This window comes from Esox lucius, chromosome 17 (assembly GCF_011004845.1).
Source record: "Esox lucius isolate fEsoLuc1 chromosome 17, fEsoLuc1.pri, whole genome shotgun sequence".
NCBI lineage: Eukaryota > Metazoa > Chordata > Actinopteri > Esociformes > Esocidae > Esox > Esox lucius.
This window is the reverse complement of record NC_047585.1, coordinates 14889443-14908918: the sequence shown is the minus strand read 5'-3', so window position 1 is coordinate 14908918 and position 19476 is coordinate 14889443. Positions and strand designations below refer to the sequence as shown.

General features: G+C 41.1%; 2 protein-coding genes across 5 annotated transcripts; both read left to right on the top strand.

Moving 5' to 3' along the window:
* The first annotated feature begins 988 nt into the window (after positions 1-988).
* miip (migration and invasion inhibitory protein) lies at positions 989-4889 on the top strand. Of its 4 annotated transcripts, none has more exons than XM_010881980.4 (9): positions 989-1607; positions 1913-2076; positions 3125-3227; positions 3315-3426; positions 3546-3625; positions 3733-3859; positions 4033-4129; positions 4325-4450; positions 4588-4889. In XM_010881980.4, the coding sequence occupies exons 1-9, from the start codon at positions 1286-1288 to the stop codon at positions 4723-4725; spliced, it is 1269 nt and encodes a 422-aa protein (XP_010880282.1). In that variant the 5' UTR covers positions 989-1285; the 3' UTR covers positions 4726-4889. The 4 variants fall into 4 exon arrangements, with proteins under 4 accessions (XP_010880282.1, XP_010880281.1, XP_019910812.1 ...); XM_010881979.4 differs by having other exon boundaries at positions 1859-2076; XM_020055253.2 differs by having other exon boundaries at positions 989-1644; positions 1859-2076.
* Positions 4890-10722: 5833 nt separating this feature from the next.
* On the top strand, positions 10723-16709 carry si:dkeyp-61b2.1. Its single transcript, XM_020055318.2, has 6 exons — positions 10723-10891; positions 14094-14395; positions 15069-15188; positions 15419-15438; positions 15594-15753; positions 16417-16709. Exons 2-6 carry the CDS (start codon positions 14110-14112, stop codon positions 16665-16667), a joined length of 837 nt encoding a protein of 278 aa, XP_019910877.1. The 5' UTR covers positions 10723-10891; positions 14094-14109; the 3' UTR covers positions 16668-16709.
* The last annotated feature ends 2767 nt before the right edge of the window (positions 16710-19476 follow it).

Below are 19476 nucleotides of genomic sequence, written 5' to 3'. Positions count from 1 at the left end.
CTATATACACTGAATGTAGTACATGAATTAGATATTTATGAAACTTTAGCATATGGACTACTTTATGATAGAACTTCATCACATCACATGACATTGTTTTCAAAATGACAAAAAATAAGATGCATTTATCTCAAAATCTTTTTTGTGGAATTACTTGCTCAGTTGAGATGATTCAACACTTTCTAGATAAACAAGAAAAGTGACAACCAAGGAATGGGTGCATATAACATTTGGTTGTTTTACTGAAGATTACAAGAGGGGTTAAACCGTGTAAGGAATTTAACCCCAAACCACCTAATGGTAGGTTATCAGTAATTTCCTTAAAACTGAGTGAAGTAGTGAGTCATAATCCTCTAGCGGCGAAACTTGAAACGCTGTTATTTGTTTTATTCAACAATTTCTTCCACCGGGGATTTTTTGTAGGCTTACACCACTGTGGTTTGATAACTCTACAGGACAAGTTACTTTCATTCATATCTTCGCCTATATGAGACTTGCTTTCACTTGTCCTGTCTGGCTTTGTTTTTGTGCTGTTCGTGTTGTAACCCACGTTTTCCCTTGGTATGGGTAGAGTATAGTGTTGATTGTGATTAATTGTGCTGCAAAATCTAATTTCCCTCAGGGGACAATAAAGTCTAATAAAATGTTTTGCCAATAATTATTTAAGTAAATTCATTTATGCAACTTTGGTGACAAACGTCACCTTGCACTGAAGTAATTTACCAATACGGTGTCTTCTGCAGGGATAAACGAAACACAGAGCTTATCTGAAGTGGATCTTAAATCTTCAATGGAAGAAATTACGCGAATAATAATTTTTCAATGTTTATTTGGAAACATTGAAAAATGACCTCTCGAATATTCCACTCTAAAGAATAATGCATGTAACACAAACCACGGCTTTGTATCTACCAGTAAATCCCAAACTTTTTGTAACTATAAAACGCTGCCTGGTGTATTGTGGGTAACTGACTTCACAGTAGCCAATCAAATGCTTTGTATTGGGGACGCGTTGTTATGGAGGTGAAATCAAGCTGAACACAGGAGATCAAAGGTGGATTAGTTTGTACTTATATAAATTATTAGAATAGTTAAAATTAGTATGAACTACAGTACTGCGCTAAAATAAAGCGAATTTGGCCGAGACAGTCTCGCTACTCTTAGTGTTGGTGCAGCTAGTAAGCTAATGTTAGCCAGCTGGGTAACTAGCTGACCTAGCTACCGTAGCCAGACCGCTAGATTGATATCGCGTTTTTTGTCTTCTAGCTAGCTAATTAAATAGATAATGTCCACGACTGAACGGTTGAATACATTGAGAGAGCGCAACAAAGACTTGTTGAGGCAACTGAGGCTCCACACTGAAAGACTACTGACCATCACCGGCACCAGCTTTAGCTGGCAGGGTGATTCAAAACGGACAGCACAAAAAGAGTCAACAAAAGGCCCAGGTCAAATTGAAGGAACCGCCTCCCCTGCAGAATCCATGGTGACAATAATGAATTTTGAACCAGGCACTGCAAGGTTTGCTCTCGGCAACCCGTCTGCCCAGTTCCAGGAGAGAGAAAACATCGCGACACAGGCAACAATAGCCCCACTTGGAACTGGAGGTAGCAAGGAGCTAACAAGCTAGCCAACTACAGCACTGTACGTAGTAGCCTCTACACTGCAAGAGATCTGTAAGCATGCCTCCTGACAGGACCTGGCCATGTGACTGTGTAGGCATGCCGGCAGGTCTCTGGTAGCGTATAGACTGCTATACCAGTTAATTGCAATGTAACCGCTGACCTAGACCAGCATTGGCATGATATTAGTCACTTGGTTTCCATATAAATAATGCCGAGACACTTTTTTTTCTCAGGTGAGGCAGTGGAACCTGTTACTCTGTGTGAGACCTTGATGCCATCTCTTACAGGAAACAAGCTTCTACAGAAATCTGCAGAACACACAGCTGTTTACACAGGACTTCTTCAGGACCGAGGCAGCGGCCATCCTGAAGATGTTGTCAGATCGATTGACATTAGGAGGTCCTGTACCCGGCCCACTCTCTTCCATAAGGAGAGTGAAAACGTGAGCAAAGTAAGAAGGGAGAATGGATATATTCTACATTTCACAAGTAGATTCCGAAAAGCTCAGTTGACCCCCATTACTATGCCATTACAAAGAAATCAATAGGCAATTAAATTAAGTGTTAGTACTAATACACATTTATTACTGTAGTAATTACCAAAAAATACCATAAAGAGTGATTCTACCTATCAGTAGGCCTTTCACTTACCACCTTTATGTATTTGGGTAGTTGTAGCTGGTTCCTCCCTAACCATTCTAACGTATCTGCTGCTGAATACCTCCCTCCCTTCATGTTTATCGTGTGCCGCTTTGATCTCCCTGATATTGTAGCCCATGTCTGTATTATGTTACTGAACATCTTAGATAAAAACCAGCCTCCTGCAGAATGAACATTCCCCAAACAAAGCTAGTGTTCTTTAACTCAGACAGGATTGTGTCAAACTGCATTTGGCTGGTGTTATTTCGAGCTTCGGGAGTAAGGAAATAAGTTTTGAAAAACCCACAACATACTTACATTTTTGGTTGTGTTTTTACAACCCTAAACGGAGAGTGGAGGGATTTACCATCAGGTTGCCGGGCCAGGCGGAATGAAGAAGCCCACTAGGGTGTTTCCCCCCTAGTGTTGAGCCTCCTATGACAAACGTGTACGGTCCATCCTACATAGTCATGCCTACATCATAATGTAGCCTAAAAAAACGGGTATATGCTGTAGTTTAGCAACAGATCAGTAAGAATAGTCAGGGTGTGCAACTGCAACTAGCCTACTGCCTCAAGAGTGTATGGAGAATAAATACACGTGCAAAACTTCATCTGCACATTCACGGAAGCTTATGGAAACTGAGAGAAGGTTACACCTAACTAAAGGTCAGAGAAAAGACTGATCACGGCCTATAAAGAAATACCTAAACATAGGCAGAAATATCTCTCTAGATGCCTCTGTTATTAAAGTGTAGCAGCACCGCCGGATCTGTCGCTGCTCTCTGTTGTGTTTTTAGGAGCTTCACATTTCACCGCCAGCGGACTCATTAAAAAGGTTGTACTCTGCATGTTCCGATAGACGGAGGAGGGTCGAGTCACATTCCAATCCCCTCCGCTGGAGCAGACGTCAGCCTCAGACAGACATCGGCTGCAGCCTTTACTGGGCTACGACTGGATAGCAGGTACGCCCCAAATTGGCCCTGTGCAGAAATATAGCTATATCCCAACCGGTTATTATGTTTGAAATGTATGTTTTCTCCTCCCTTTAGGGATTGTGGATGCTGAGAGTTCCTTGACAGAACGCTCCGAGCAGTTCTTCAGCGATCTGCGCACCTTCCGGCAAGTCAACAGAGACGAGTGTGTCCACCGCCAACAAGATGGGTAAGTGCTTTCATTCAGTGTGACGCATTTTACTTGACCTGTTAATTTGATTTGGCGTTCAAGTGTATTTAACTGAACGTTCAGGCAAAAAGAAATTAATTCCTGTACCCTCTTTACAGATTATCTGAGGAGGACCCCTCACCTCCACCACTGTCTATAGAGGAGGAAGGCCTACAGGGCGCTATGGACACCCACCAGTGTATGAGAAACCAAAGCCAGCTTGTGGATCAGGCCAACGCAATGTCACTATTGCCATCTGAAGAAGACACCCTGATTGGTTGTCCCGTCTTTCTCCTTTTCTTTTAGGTACATTCTGTTACCGGATCAACAGTCGACTCTTCCCAACACCGTTGGACACTCGTGAGTCGTGCTCCGTGTGTCGCAAGCCCAAATCCCAAGTCCCCCACACGACGGCCGCGCCGGCCTTTATCAGGTGAGACCTCTCATCCATTTGATGCCAGTTTTTCAATCACTGATTTTCAACAATTCTATTCAAGTGCAGTCCATGCTAAATTCCAATAACCGGTAAGTTGTTTTAATACCATCCCATTAAACTGCATGTCCTCCTCCCGAAGAATATGCCTTCTGATCTTGTTTCCGTCCCAGGGTCAGCATCCCTCGCTCCACACTGTTGCCAGCCTACCAATACAAAGCCCATCGGAGGGGTAGCTTTGATCCTTCTGACAGCCTGGGTCTACCTTCTGTGAGTGTGGGCCTGTCTGTCTTTCCACGTGTGGATCTGACATCGAAACACAGTCTTTATCTTAGTCTATCTGAACTTGTGTAGTTCTGTTGTTTGGTTCTTCCACTCGCTCCCATCCTGTCGATCCCATAATTCCACCACACTTTGAATATATTTGTTCCCCATCACAAGCCTTTGATTGGATGTTCACTACAGCACTGCCTGTCTGGCTGGTCCAACACAGTCCCTGGCACCGGGCCACAGCTCAGCAGCCTGGATCTGAGGAGCTCTGTGAACGAGACGGCAGTCACATCCCTTTTCCCTTCAATGCAACAGCAGCTGGTGAGCCGTTACAAGATTCCTGAATCACAGGTCTTGGTGGTTGTGGCTAAGATTTGTGTGTTTTGGAATGTGTTACTTTGACCTACTGATATCGCCTGTCTTATTCTTGGTTCATTTGGTTTTGGGTTTTTCCTCAGGATCTCTCCGTTTCCAGAGTGTCTGGTAGTCAGCGCTCTGATGTGCTGCTTGACGTATCTCGTTTGGCCCGCTACCGGTTCCAGCGACGGCCTCACAACAGCAAACCACAGCAAAGCACATCATACCCAGTGTTTTGACAACCACACAGCACATCATAACCTGTGTTTAATATGAAAAGCCCATTTGATTCTTTGTTTATAATGCTGAGATATAGTATGGTACCATATAATGCTATGTAATTTGCTTCTGTGAGATATCATCAATCACTATGTTGTTTTTCACCAAATAAAATGACCTTTTACCTAAACTATTAAATAAGTCTCTGTTATCCTCTACTTGCACTGAATTTCTATTTTATTTTTCAGATATATTACAGCTCTGGAAAAATTTGAGAAAAAAAATTTCTTCTTTCTTTCAAAAAAGTTGTAACTGAGGAACAGAAGGGTAGAAATTAAGAGACCACTGCAAATTGAACGCTTCTGTTCCTCACTCAAAATTTTTTGGAAAGGAAAGAAAAAGGTGCATTATATTAATTAACAAATTATTTAAACTGTGAAAAATGCTGAAATATAATATTAGAAAGTATTGACTGCACTTATCCTCATGGTTATTACATGGTGGAAGCACCTTTGGCAGCCATTACTGCTGATAGTCACAACATAGAATAATATTCTACCAACTATTGCACATTTACTGAGATAACACCGTCAAGGCCAGTTTATTAGGTACACCACCCTGCTTACAAAAATGTATAGCCATACAGCTGTGGTGCGCTGTATAAAGCAGGCAGACATAAAGGCTTTCAGTTACTGGGCTATTAAACATTTGAAGGGGCACAATGACAAATCTATGCAAATACACTGCTTAAAAAAATGAAGGGATCACTTAAATCACACATTGGGTCTCGATAAACGAAATACAAAAAAAATAAAATAATGAAGGGAACACGTAATCATCACAGTATAACGGCAAGTCAATTAAACTTCAGGGACATCAATCTGTCCAGTTAGTAAGCATAGGAGTCACCTGTTTCCAAATTGTAGCTGTTAAGTAGGATCATGATTTTGCATACCATTGCATGAATGACTGTCTTACACAATCTATTATTATATTTATGATTAACAATCACATGATTCATTAAAAACGAGTTGCTATGAATAAAGGTGCCATCAGTTGTGTTCTTATAAATTACTTGTTTGTCCTTGAGTCATTGCTGCTGATGCAAGGCCCTCCATATACCAAGTAACTAAATTAGGATACAGTTATGAGTCATTAGCAAACTGTTGTTCAACATTAAACTGTTGGTTACTTTCAAACTAACCTTCATCTGGGCGATCTCAGGGATATGTGTCAGATTTATCACATTACTCAGAGAAAAGCTGTAGATCAAATAGGCCCGATAGATGGAAGGTTTGCGAAGTGATTTCATCCTCCCTTGTAAAAGTATGTTTAGTATTTTTAAAACGCAAAAAGACAGTAGTTTATTTCGATATATGGTGTGACCATATATTTTTTTTACATCTTTGCACATCTCTGTGTACACGTATATGGAAGCATCTGCATTCGTTATGTTCCTCTGATTCATTCACGTTTTTCCATTAACTTGTCATGGTTAACTTGTAGTTAACCATGTGGTGGCAAGTAACTGCTTCTATCTGCTGGTGGTTTGAGTTATTTTTTCTCACAATAATCAAACTCATCTTCGTCGTTACCTTCCTCAGATGAAGGCAACAGTGAGTAGGCGGTCCCGGGATATTACCATACAACCCGCGAAACTCGAACATGAACAAAACCTCTGCTGCATCTCTTTTAGCACCTTGACGAGAGATTCAGCCCGTCATGGCCATTCAACCACATTTTGCCTGTTTCTTTTGAGTGATAAACAACTGCCATCTGTAGTGTAAAATGGATTATAAACGCTACATTGCCTCAAAAACTTTAAGAATATTTTTTCTTTTTAATCAGGTGAGTAGCAATGTTTTTCAGATGAAATTGTATGTATTTAAAGTAAGCAAGTGTGATTTCACAATGAGGGAGAGTATGATTATGAAAAACCTAGACAACTATCATTATATGTGCCTTATTATTGTGGAGATGATCCATATTATGCTAATTATGTCATGATATTATTTGTGTTGTTAATAGCCTATTGGATATAGTTGTAATTACAGTAGTCTTTCACAGAGTTTTTAAAGAAGTTAATTAATTGATCTCAGGATTCTTGGATCAAAGAAATGATTTGGCCTGTTGCTTTTTTTTATTGGTCCTACATAATGTTTAAAAATGTTTGTGTTTAAAATCAACTTCATTGTGTAAAGGTGACTGTGGAATTTGTTCTGGAGTAAAAAACAGACAGAACGAGTGATTACTCATGAGATTACCAAGTGGGTGTTTAGTGTTGATAGGCCTCCAGGAAATATAGACATCTGACTCAGCGTGGAATTACTTTGAACTTTACTTTGAACAATTTTCTTAATTGCAGCTTGCGTAAAAAACTTTTTACTGGGAAGATAACCGGGTAAAATAATGACATAAGTGATGTTTAGGTCAAGGCACTAGGATGTTTCATTTGTGTTTCAGCTTGTGAAAACATAGCCACATGTTTTTTCCACTCTTGCATTCTCTCTTGTTCAACCACTTGTATGAACCTTTTCAATGTTTGTCCTTCCACCCTCCCTCACTCCACCCACAACACCTAAGTGGAGAAATAAAACATCTCAGTGTATACCTCTATCTCCAGCCGTCCATGGTTCCCTGGTACCATTTCCATTGTTTTCTTTTTTCCGAAGGGTAAGGGGCCCTGAGACTCCTGCATCGACACGATACAGAACTCCCAACCTCAGTTTTAAAGGGTTAAACATGTATGCATGAGATATTCAAACTTGATAGTAATGGATCATTATGTCCATCCTAAAAGGTTGGATGTCTGTTGGGATCCCACTGAAGTCTGAAGTTTTCCTCGTCTGACGTAACGTAGCGCCCCTCATTCCACTGCTGGCTGGCTGGAACTAGCAGTCACAGTCCTGGTGGGTGACTAGACGGGTGACATGATGCTGCTGGGAGTGTTGTTGTAGGGTTTCTGATTCTGGACTTATGGCCATGTAATTTACAGGCTCACAGTCAATACTCACCTCAATGGAGTAGACATAGTTCAGCACAACACCGTCCGAACTGTCTCCAGTGACCAGTAGACCACTCATGAGGATCTTGACACTGGCAAATCATGACAGATGCACTGCTACCAGCTTATCTAGAAGTTCCTTATAGGCAAATCTTGCCTCAGATTTTAAATATCAGCCTAGTTCCATAGGATGCTGCCCTCTGGTTTATCCCTCATCTTATTCATTCTTAGTCGTACCCTGCCTCTGTTTGTCATTTGTTTCACTTGTCTGCTGACAGTGACTCAAACAAAATGTGCAAGTGGGCTTGTTCATCACTTCTTACTACAAATTGTCTGAGCTGCCACCAGATCACAGCACCTTTTAAGCTCCTTATCCGCCTGAATAAATGAACCACCTGAAATGGTACTTACTCATCTGTACATACTTATTGATCTCTTGTTCACTTCATTGCACATTTTGTTTTGGATTGTATTTATGTGTTGTCTTGCAGTGTTCATTGCTTTGGCTAGGTCGTCCTTGCAAATGAGAATGGGTTCTCATTGGGGTTACCTGATTAAATATGGATGAAATGGTCTTTATATGAAAACTAAGTGGCCCAGCCAGTGAAGGGGATATTGCCTTCCGGTGCCGCCTTTAGGATGGGATGTTAAACGGGTGTCCTGACTCTGTGGCCACTAAAGTTCTAATGACATGGCATCTATCACAAATGTTGTTATGTGATCTCTGGTCCAAGCAAAATGTCCAATCTGGCCCTAATGTTGTCATCTAATTTGTGGGTTCATTCATATCCTCTCCCTTGTATCTAAAAATAATGCTAGACGGTTTATAAATAAAATACATTTGCAGTCTGCAACTGTAAAATGTTAATAGAATAATTTACCAGGACAATGTGGCCTTTAAAACAAGATGATAAATTGTGTGTCATGCAGTTATATATCACAACAACAGAACATTTTGTTCAAAATACATGTACTTGTACAAATACGTGTAAATACTTGTTAAAGTCTTTCCTACGGTATTTTGGTATCAAATTTCGATTGATTGCTGGTTCTTTGGGAGATTTATCATCAACACCTACTAATTGCAGGATGAGTGTTTAACTAGAAATCATGTGATACTTGGTCAGATGCCCACGCAGTCCATCTGTGTGTTACTGTCACAGGCTGGGTGCTGGAAATACCCCAACTAAGTCATGGCTGGTCTTTACTCTGGGCACCAGATTATTGTGTTAATGCAAAATAAAATGAGTCTTTCTAATGATTCTCCCCCCCACACAGGTATGTTATGTGTTGTTGTCCAGTGATCATCAAAACTCTGTCAAAGGTAAAGTCATCAGCTTTTCCCCCAGAACTAGATATTAAAAGTTGGATGACAGTTATCCTTGTAAGTGATGTATACTTCTCATTCAACAAAATGTATTGTACTTCAACTGATTTTACCCTGAAATTACATTCAACATTTTAGTCATTTTTCAGATTTTCTTATTCTACAACAATTTACAGTTCTTTCACATTAAGACAGGTAGATGGGATGACCACTCAATCCAAAACAAATAATAACTACATTTAAAGGACCAACCACTTTACATTTACAACATTGAAATCTATAAAATAACATAAAAGCACAGAGTATGTATACTCAGTGTAAGTAACCATTAGCAGAGTCAGGCTTAGAAAAAAGAAAATGACAAGCATTAGTTTAAAAGATTAAGTGCTGAAACTCAAGGCACAGGAAGTATATACTGTTATCTACACAGTAAGTAGATTACATGTAATCACTGCCAACTTCACACATTTGTGTTGATTGTTTTGATTGTCTGAGTTTGCCATACTCACATGGAACCACACATGCTGCTAGTTCGTGTGACCCACTGATACACAACTAATTACCTTCAGGGATTACAGACAGTACAGATTCTGTGTTTTCTATTTGAGAACTAGATTCGAGAGGGAGATAAGAATAGCCAGGCTATAAGAATAGCCTGTTTAGAGTTTAGTTTCAGTGCCTCCATGCCTTCAGTATTGTCCTCAGCTTGTGAAACCCCAATTTGACCATCTGTGGCACTGTGTTTGGGATCATTGTCCTGCTACATGATTAATGAGTTTGAAAAATTAGTTATTTCGCAAATGGTTGTTTATTAGGTACATTTGTCAGTATTGGTCAGTGTATAGGGTACACTTATCAGTATTGATCAGTTAATTAGATACAGCTGTCAGTGTGATCTGTTGATGAGGTACACCTATCAGACTGAACTCTACATTAAGGAACACCTATCAGTTTGATCTGTTTATTAGGTATACCTATCAGTGTGATCTTTATTTTAAGTACACCTATCAGTGTGATTAGTTTGTTAGAAACACGTATCAGTCTGGTCAGTTTGGTAGGTACACCTATCAGTGTGATCTTTATTTTAAGTACCCCTATCAGTCTAGTCAGTTTGGTAGGTACACCTATCAGTGTGATCAGTTTATTAGGTACACCTATCAATTCGATCTGTTTATAAGGAACACCTATCAGAGTGATCTTTTTATTAGGTACACCTATCAGAGTGATCTGTTTATTAGGTACACCAATCAGTCTGATCTTTATTTTAAGTACCCCTATCAGTGTGATCAGTTTATTAGAAACACCTATCAGTGTGATCAGTTTATTAGGTACATCTATCAGTGTGATCAGTGGAAAGAGTCAGAGAAGGGATGATTGTGGAATCAGTATGTTGAGACGACTGGTACACCTGCTGTTTGCAGGCTTCACAGGGGATAAATGTCCCAATGGATCATACAGTTACAAGCAGAATGGCAACCTGAAGTGTGAACCATGCACTCTACACTGCAGAGGTAATGTTTACACATGACAATGTTTCATCTATGCACTGGATGTCATATCTATTGTATCTTATTTAACTCAAGAGAATTCAGTATGTATATTGCTAACAGCATGTATTTATTTGAGGACAGGAACATATTAAGGTCTCATATGTAATGGTGTCTTTTTTGGTGCCAAAAGTACCACTGGTAGAGGTGAAGGAATGTCGCTCAGACTCAAACCGCGAGTGCCACTGTGACAGGGGCTATTACTGTGAAAGCAAAATCCAGTTTACCTGCAGGAGGTGTAAACAGTGTCAAAGTGGAACCTTCTCCAACACACCAAACCTAAACATAAACTGCAAACCCCACACAGAGTAAGTCTACCTCTTCAGAACACTGGGGCTGCCATGTGCCAAATCTACTGTTATTATTCAGACATTGTTTGCCTATCATAGACAGCTCATTCGTTTGAGTATAGCTCCCTCTTGTGGACTTCAACGTCATTCAAAACAAAACAAAACTACAAACTTTACAGTAAATTAATAACAAACCTGTTTCCAAAAAAGGATGATGTGTTAAGTGGAAATTAAACAGAATCCAAAGATGTGCTAATTATTTAAACCCTATATTCAATAACAAACACAACATATCAAATGTTGAAACTGAACATTTTTATTGTTCCTTGCCATGGAGAGCCAGCAACACGTTTTCAAATCTGAGGCCAGCAACACGTTTAAAAAAATCTGGGATAGCGGCAATTAAAGACTGGAAAAGTTGTGTAATACAAAAAACAAACCTTGTGGAACATCTCACAACTAATTAGGTTAATTGGCAACAGGTCAGTAACATGATTGGGTATATACAGTGGGGAGAACAAGTATTTGATACACTGCTGATTTTGCAGGTTTTCCTACTTACAAAAATCCAGAAAATCACATTGTATGATTGTCAAATAATGAATTTTATAAGTATTTGATCACCTACCAATCAGTAAGAATTCCAGCTCTCACAGACCTGTTAGTTTTTCTTTAAGAAGCCCTCCTGTTCTCCACTCATTACCTGTATTAACTGCACCTGTTTGAACTAGTTACCTGTATAAAAGACACCTGTTAACACACTCAATGAAACAGACTCCAACCTCTCCACAATGGCCAAGACCAGAGAGCTGTGTAAGGACATCAGGGATACAGTTGTAGACTACAAGGCTGGGATGGGCTACAGGACAATAGGCAAGCAGCTTGGTGAGAAGGCAACAACTGTTGGCGCAATTATTAGAAAATAATTGCTCCATGCAAGATCTCACCTCGTGGGGCATCAATGATCATGAGGAAGGTGAGGGATCAGCCCAGAACTACACGGCAGGACCTGGTCAATGACCTGAAGAGAGCTGGGACCACAGTCTCAAAGAAAACCATTAGTAACACACTACGCCGTCATGGAATAAAATCCTGTAGCGCACGCAAGGTCCCCCTGCTCAAGCCAGCGCATGTCCAGGCCCGTCTGAAGTTTGCCAATGACCATCTGGATCATCCAGATGTGGAATGGGAGAAGGTCTGATGTGGTCTGATGAGATATATAATATATTTTTTGGTCTAAACTCCACTCGCTGTGTTTGGAGGAAGAAGAAGGATGAGTACAACCCCAAGAATGCAATCCCAGCCGTGAAGCATGGTGGTGGAAACATCATTTTTGGGGTGCTTTTCTGCAAAGGGGACAGGATGACTGCACCGTATTGAGGGGAGGATGGATGGGGCCATATATCGTGAGAACTTGGCCAACAACCTCCTTCCCTCAGTTAGAGCATTGAAGATGGGTCGTGGCTGGGTCTTCCAGCATGACAATGACCCGAAACACACAGCCAGGGCAACTAAGGAGTGGCTCCGTAAGAAGCATCTCAAGGTCCTGGAGTGGCCTAGTCAGTCTCCAGACCTGAACCCAATAGAAAATCTTTGGAGGGAGCTGAAAGTCCGTATTGCCCAGTGACAGCCCTGAAACCTGAAGGATCTGGAGAAGGTCTGTATGGAGGAGTGGGCCAAAATCCCTGCTGCAGTGTGTTCAAACCTAGTCAAGAACTACAGGAAACGTATCATCTCTGTAATTGCAAACAAAGGTTTCTGTAGCAAATGTTAACTTCTGCTTTTCTGATGTATCAAATACTTATGTCATGCAATAGAATGCAAATATATTACTTAAAAATCATACAATGTGATTTTCTGGATTTTGGTTTTTGGTTTTACACTCACAGTTGAAGTGTACCTATGATAAAAATTACAGACTTCTACATGCTTTGTGAGTGTGAAAACCTGCAAAATCGGCAGTGTATCAAATACTTGTTCTCCCCACTATAAATAGCTTCCCAGAGAGGTTGGGTCTTTCTGAAATAATGATGTGGAGGGGTTCACCACTTTGTGAAAGACTGCGCAGGCAAATAGTGCAACAATTTAAGAATAAAGAGTTTGGGGATCTCATCTACGGTACATCATATTATTAAAAGATTGAGAGAATCCAGAGAATTCTCGGTTTGCAAGGGACAATGCCGAAAACCAACATTGGAAGGTCGTAATCTTTGTGCCCTCAGGTTGCACTGCATTAAAAACAGACATGATTCTGAAGTGGAATTCACTGCAAGGGCTCAATAACACTTCTGAAAACCATTTTCTGTGAACACAGTTCGTTACTGCATCTACAAATGCAAGTTAAAACTCTGCCATGCAAAGAAACCAGATATAAATAACATCCAGAAACGCTGCCACGTTCTCTGGGCCCAAGCTCATTTAAGATGATCTGAGGTGAAGTGGAAAACTGTACGATCTGACAAACCAAAATTAATTTCATACACGCCGCATCTTCCGGACTAAAGAGGAGAGGGACAATCCGGTTTGTTATCAGCACACAATGCAAAAGCCAGCATCTGTGATGGTATGGGGGTGCATTAGTTCACATGTCATGGGTGACCTGCACATCTGTGAAGGCACCATTAATGCTGAACAATATATACAGGTTTTGGAACAACATATGCTGCCTTTCAGACCTTTTTCAGGGAAGGCCTTATTTTAGCAGGACAAGGCCAAAACATATTCTGCACATATTACAACAGCATGGCTCTGTAGGAAAAGAGTCTGGGTGCTAAACTGGCCTGCCTACTGTCCAGACCTGTCCCCTATTGAAAACATTGGGCGCATAATGAAATGACAAATACATCAAAAGAGACCCCAAACTGTTGAGCAGCTGCAATCCTATATCAAGCAAGAATGGCACAAAGGAATATTATAGTTTAAAAACTACCGCAGTACCCAAAAGCTTTCGGAATATTGTTTAAAAAACAAACGTTTCTGGCATCAAATTAAAATGTTTATTCATTTTCCATATATTTTTGGTTCAGCATTTGGTATGTGGGCTTTGTATTACTTTCAGTTAAATATAGGAATTAAATGATTTGCACGTCATTGCATTCGGTTTAGACTTGCATTTTATGCAGTGTCACAATGTTTTTGGAAACAGGGTTGTACTACTAATATCCATGTACTTTCCCATTTAGATAAACTAAGTAATAATTTTTGTTTTGGTTTATACCAGTTGTGGCCAGAAGGGAATGATAATGTTGAGAGAGGGTAATGCCACTGAGGACCGTGTATGTGTCCAGGCCTCCAACTCTCCAACAACCACTGCACCTGCAGTGGTCCACAGCTCAGACCCCCACCTTCATTATTCCACTGTCCTGAGCAACCCCCATATTTCCTCCTCAACTGGTGAAAAGGTCACTGAACACCACTCATCTGTCTCCAACACCAAGTTCATCACCCCTAACATGGCATATAGTGACACCTCACCTGCAGTGTCAGGCTCTGCCCCTCTTATCACCACCATAGGAGACAAAAGTAAGTTCTCAAAGGACTCGAGCATCCCCTACCTATTTCTAATAGATGTGACATCATTCTTCATTCATTTATATATACATTTGTATTTTATTATAGACCCCTAAAATAACATCACAGACTTCACCTTTTCAAGTTCCTTTTCTCTGCACTTAACAATGACACAGTACTGTCTCTCTACCTCTCCTTAACACTGACACAGTACTGTCTCTCTACCTCTCCTTAACACTGACACAGTACTGTCTCTCTACCTCTCCTTAACACTGACACAGTACTGTCTCTCTACCTCTCCTTAACAATGACACAGTACTGTGTCTCTACCTCTCCTTAACACTGACACAGTACTGTGTCTCTACCTCTCCTTAACACTGACACAGTACTGTCTCTCTACCTCTCCTTAACACTGACACAGTACTGTCTCTCTACCTCTCCTTAACACTGACACAGTACTGTCTCTCTACCTCTCCTTAACACTGACACAGTACTGTGTCTCTACCTCTCTTTAACACTGACACAGTACTGTCTCTCTACCTCTCCTTAACACTGACACAGTACTGTGTCTCTACCTCTCCTTAACACTGACACAGTACTGTCTCTCTACCTTCCTTAACACTGACACAGTACTGTCTCTCTACCTCTCCTTAACATTGATACTGTGTTATCTGTCTGCTTCCAGGCCTAAGAACTGGAGAAACCCAAATCCATTGGCTCCTGTTGGTAGTGGTTATACTAGGGGGGGTTCTGCTGTATCTGTGGTGCAGGGGACGTTCACTACCATCCATGAACATGTGGAAAGGTAAAATAGTAATCGTTACAAACACAAGTCATGGATCAGATATTAATCTGATTTTTGCTACATTTCCAAGCCTATAAGACAGTCAATAAAAACACCACCTACACACCACCTACTCTGCTATGAAACTTTCTGTGTATACATTACATCACAATGAGATATTGCATTTTAATTTATTTTCAAATCCATGTCAAAGATGTGACCACTGATCATGATTATTTTGATTCCTTTAGGTCCAACATATGAAAAATATGTGAGTACAGTGCTTGTGTTTTATTTGCAGAAGGTCGTTTTTAAACTGAAAACAGAGTGACCTTTACGAAGTAGCATGACTCTGTCTTTAGCCGATTTATAAGGAAGGTCTATGAGGAAGCTATACTGAGCTGTAATTGTCCTGCTGCCATACAGACCCAGCCCCCCCAGGACAGAAACCAGCACCTGGTGCGTCCACAGGGGAGGGAGCCCGAGGGAGGTGTTGGACTGGAGGGTGAAGGGTCGCCATCACCAGGGGGCTTGCAGGAGGTTGCAGTGGAGCCCTCTGGAGGAGAGAAGATCAGTAACACAGTGGGTGGGTGTGTGGAATTGCTCTCCACTGGTACTGACAATAAACTCTTATTACACCGTATCTTGTGTTTGCACAGCCACACATATTTCTGACGGACTGACATATTTCTGCTACCACATCCGATAGGGCCTACAGGTCTGGCAAAACAAAGGTCTGCATGTTTGACTGTTTCTCACTGTGAGGAAGTGAGGAAGTGAGTTGGTGTAATCTCGCCAACTCACTTGCGTCCGAGTTCACATTTCCCTTTCCAATTGTTTTCTTTGGGTGCGGCTTGAGGCATATTTCTGGCTGTTTAAACTTCCAGTTCAAGCTTCCATGTCATGCCACTGGTGCAGTGCTAACGTGCCAAGTCAGTGAATCATTTAGTGAGGATACACAGGAAATCACAATGACGAACTCAATGTAGCTCAGCCAACCAGCAGCCAAAAAGAGAAGCATAAACAAGGCCAGGTTTTCGCTTCCTCCCTGTCATCTCGAACACCTATTATTTAGGCAAAAATATTGAAGATTGTATCTACATGTTGGAATGTCTCTGTATATCTGGTAAAAGAAAATAACCCCTAATCCTGTCAGGTTTTATAAAATGCTTAACAGACATACATTTTTGTTTTACCAGTTCCATTAATTTCATCCCGTAATGTTTGTCCTTCTTGGTGTTTGATTTAGGCTCCATATACATATTTTCACCGGGGACCGTTGTCCTTGGATCCAACAAGTCGGACAAGAAGTCAAACAAAGGAGAAAGTGGAGGAGAGGGCTATTCTCTGTCCAGCGTACCCCAGCAGGAGTCCCGTTGCCTCCTTCCTGGGGGCCCCGATGTGGGGCCAGAGGGAATGATTACACAGGAGGAGACCCATAAAGAGCTGTGCTATCCCATTACAGAGCTGAACTACCCTGTACCAGCAACTGAGAATTAGGAAATAATTGAAATGACGGATTGAAAAAAAAATATAGTCATTAGGAAGAAGCGGTTATAATAGAAATAAACATTTCAATCCTTGGGCAGCTCCGATGGACATACCTGCAGTTAGCATGCCAAGTATGACAACATTGCACATTTTACAGTGACCTTTTATTTTCCCCAACACTAGGTAGTGTTGAATTGTGCCTTTTAAGCTGCTTCTTGATATGCCACCTCTATCAGGTGGATGGATTATATTGGCAAAGGTGAAATGCTCGCTAATAGGGATGTAAAAAAAAATAATTAGCACATTTTTTGAGAAATACGCTTTTGTGCGTATTCTCCGCCGACTTGCCTCCCTCCCACAGTGCATCCTGGTGCCACGTGTTCTCCCGGTAAGTGACGCATACACAGCCGGCCATCCACGTGATGTCAAAGGAAATGTGATTCATCAGACCAGGCCACCTTCCATTGTTCCGTAGTCCAGTTCTAATGCTCACGTGCCCATTGTAGGCGCTTACTGTAATGGACAGGGGTCAGCATGGGCACCCTGACTGGTCTGTGGCTACCCAGCCCCATACGCAACAAACTGCGATGCATTGTGTTTTCTGACACCTTTCTATCAGTACCAGCATAAACCTTTTCAGCAATTTGAGCTAGAGTGGCTCGTCTGTTGGATCGGACCACAAGACGAACTGGCACAGAACAAACATTGGACATGGGTTAAATACACCGTGGGTAATCAAGAGAACTGGGAACACCTGGGAGTGAGGCTGATGAGAACAGACTGGTGACAGGGTGTGACACAACTTTGAAGAAAGAATGTTCACTTGCTGCCTTATATATCCCATCCACTGACAGGTGCCATGATAACCAGATTATCAGTGTTATTCACTTCACCTGTCAGTGGTCATAATGTTTTGGCTGATAGGTGTTTGTTTGGGGTTATTGTCATGTTGAAAGGTTAATCCACGTCCAATGTGCAATGTCCTGGCAGAACCAACCAGGTTTTGAGCAAAAATACCCTGGTACTCAGTACCATTCTGTCGATCTTAGCAGATGCTACTGGACCATTAGTAGCAAAACAGCTCTTAAACGTCAATGATCCACCACCAAAAAAATTTTCTCTGACCACCAAAACAATTCCAAATAGTTTCACTTGCAAAGTTCAGATGCTGCAAATTGCGGTTTGGGCTCGGTAAGGACTTCTTTCATGCAACCCTTCCAAAGATGATGTTGGCATGGAGGTGGCGTATAACAATTGATTATGAGACTTGATATCTCCAAGATTTGACTAGACCACATTTCTAAACCCATGATCCTTGGATTCTTATTTGCCTCCTACAACATTTCTGTCACTGTGTGTGCACGTCCTCTTATTGGCAAATTATCTACTTTCTCTCACTTTAGAGTTTTTTGTATTACTATTTTGGCTGTGCTTAGTGCTTTTTCAACTGTTTATGCATTTTTTAAATATCCTTTAACTGATCTGTGCAGGTCAACAAGTGTATCTTTGATTTTACTCATGATGATGGATGACAAAGGAATTTTACATGTGTGCAGCCTCATATTTATACCCCAGGCAAACAGGAACAGGTGAAAGGCATCAATAACATTTCTGAAGTCTGAGACCATAAGTCCTTTATTATGAAGCCAGTTTTTTGCAGAAAAATCATACTACTGAATAAAATGTTCTGTGGTTGAGAAAATGAGGTCTTAATGAAAATGTACATGTCACCCTTGTATATCAGCCCAAAATAGTAATTGTTTGTATTGTTGAGTTTTTTGCTAAAAAAAAAGTGTGACAATACTTCCTGAGTTGACTATACATGTATTTTACAGTTTCCATATAGTACATCTAATAAGGCCATGCTCAGCACACCAAGACACCTCTAAACAATTAACTAAATAGCTGCTCTATACTGCACTCAAAATTATGCTTATCCCCATGCATGTAGATATACTAGTATAGGGCAGCTATTTAGCGTAGAGTTTAGAGGTGGCTTAATGTGGGGATCATAGTCTAATTAGCAGTGGAGCACACCATCAGCTGACATCAGCTGTCAGTTTTACTTTAGTTAATAGTTTAACTGTTTCATTATCATAATTAAATTTTTTTAATCCATTGCTGTTTTAGTAATTTTACTGTTGGTTCTGACATTTTAAAATAAGAAGTCTTGCTTAATGCGTGCAAACCAGCTCAGCACCGGAAACATGGAAATGGATCCCTTGTCAGCTGAAGATTCAGCATGCCCAGAAAAGGTAAATAACAGCATGGAAAACTACAACATGTTCATAGTCGTTGAGGAAGGTGATTTAATGTTAGTGTTTGTTCACAAAATCTGTTCATCAAACAGAAGAAGAGGCCTGCTAGCTTCGGTAAATCCATTAAATGAACGCTTTGCTGCTTTTAAGGATCTTACTGGAGTTCAGGAGGCTTATGGGGCCACAACCATCACTGAACAGGGCTGCTGCTCTGGGCTTGGTCTGTATTACCGACGGATGTTCCTGCTGGTGGTTGGCTGGAATCGTTTCTACCGTTGGCCCTCCCTCTGTCGTCCACCTTTCATATGATTTTTAGTCACGCAGCATAAAGGGAAGAAAAGGTCGGATGAGATGCAGAAGCGCGGAGACCGTCACATCTGGCTTCCTTTGCCCTCTTGACCGGATCTGAGTCTTTCAAACCACTTCGGAGGTCTCACCTCATCATCACAGAAATACTCTTCTGGCGCCAGAGTGCCTGCCCCACGAGTTGCCCCAACACGCATGCCTAGGTCAGGAGAGTCTTGTCTTGGGGAGCTCTATTGTCCGTGATGTCTGGGTAG

Coding starts and splice junctions, on each gene's coding strand:
- miip (XM_010881979.4), top strand. CDS start 1,286: ATGTCCACGACTGAACGGTTGAATACATTGAGAGAGCGCAACAAAGAC. Junction 1,608..1,858: donor AGCCCCACTTGGAACTGGAG/GTAGCAAGGAGC, acceptor TTTTTTTCTCAG/GTGAGGCAGTGGAACCTGTT. Junction 3,860..4,032: donor GCCGCGCCGGCCTTTATCAG/GTGAGACCTCTC, acceptor TTTCCGTCCCAG/GGTCAGCATCCCTCGCTCCA.
- si:dkeyp-61b2.1 (XM_020055318.2), top strand. CDS start 14,110: ATGATAATGTTGAGAGAGGGTAATGCCACTGAGGACCGTGTATGTGTC. Junction 14,396..15,068: donor CACCACCATAGGAGACAAAA/GTAAGTTCTCAA, acceptor GTCTGCTTCCAG/GCCTAAGAACTGGAGAAACC. Junction 15,439..15,593: donor GTCCAACATATGAAAAATAT/GTGAGTACAGTG, acceptor GCTGCCATACAG/ACCCAGCCCCCCCAGGACAG.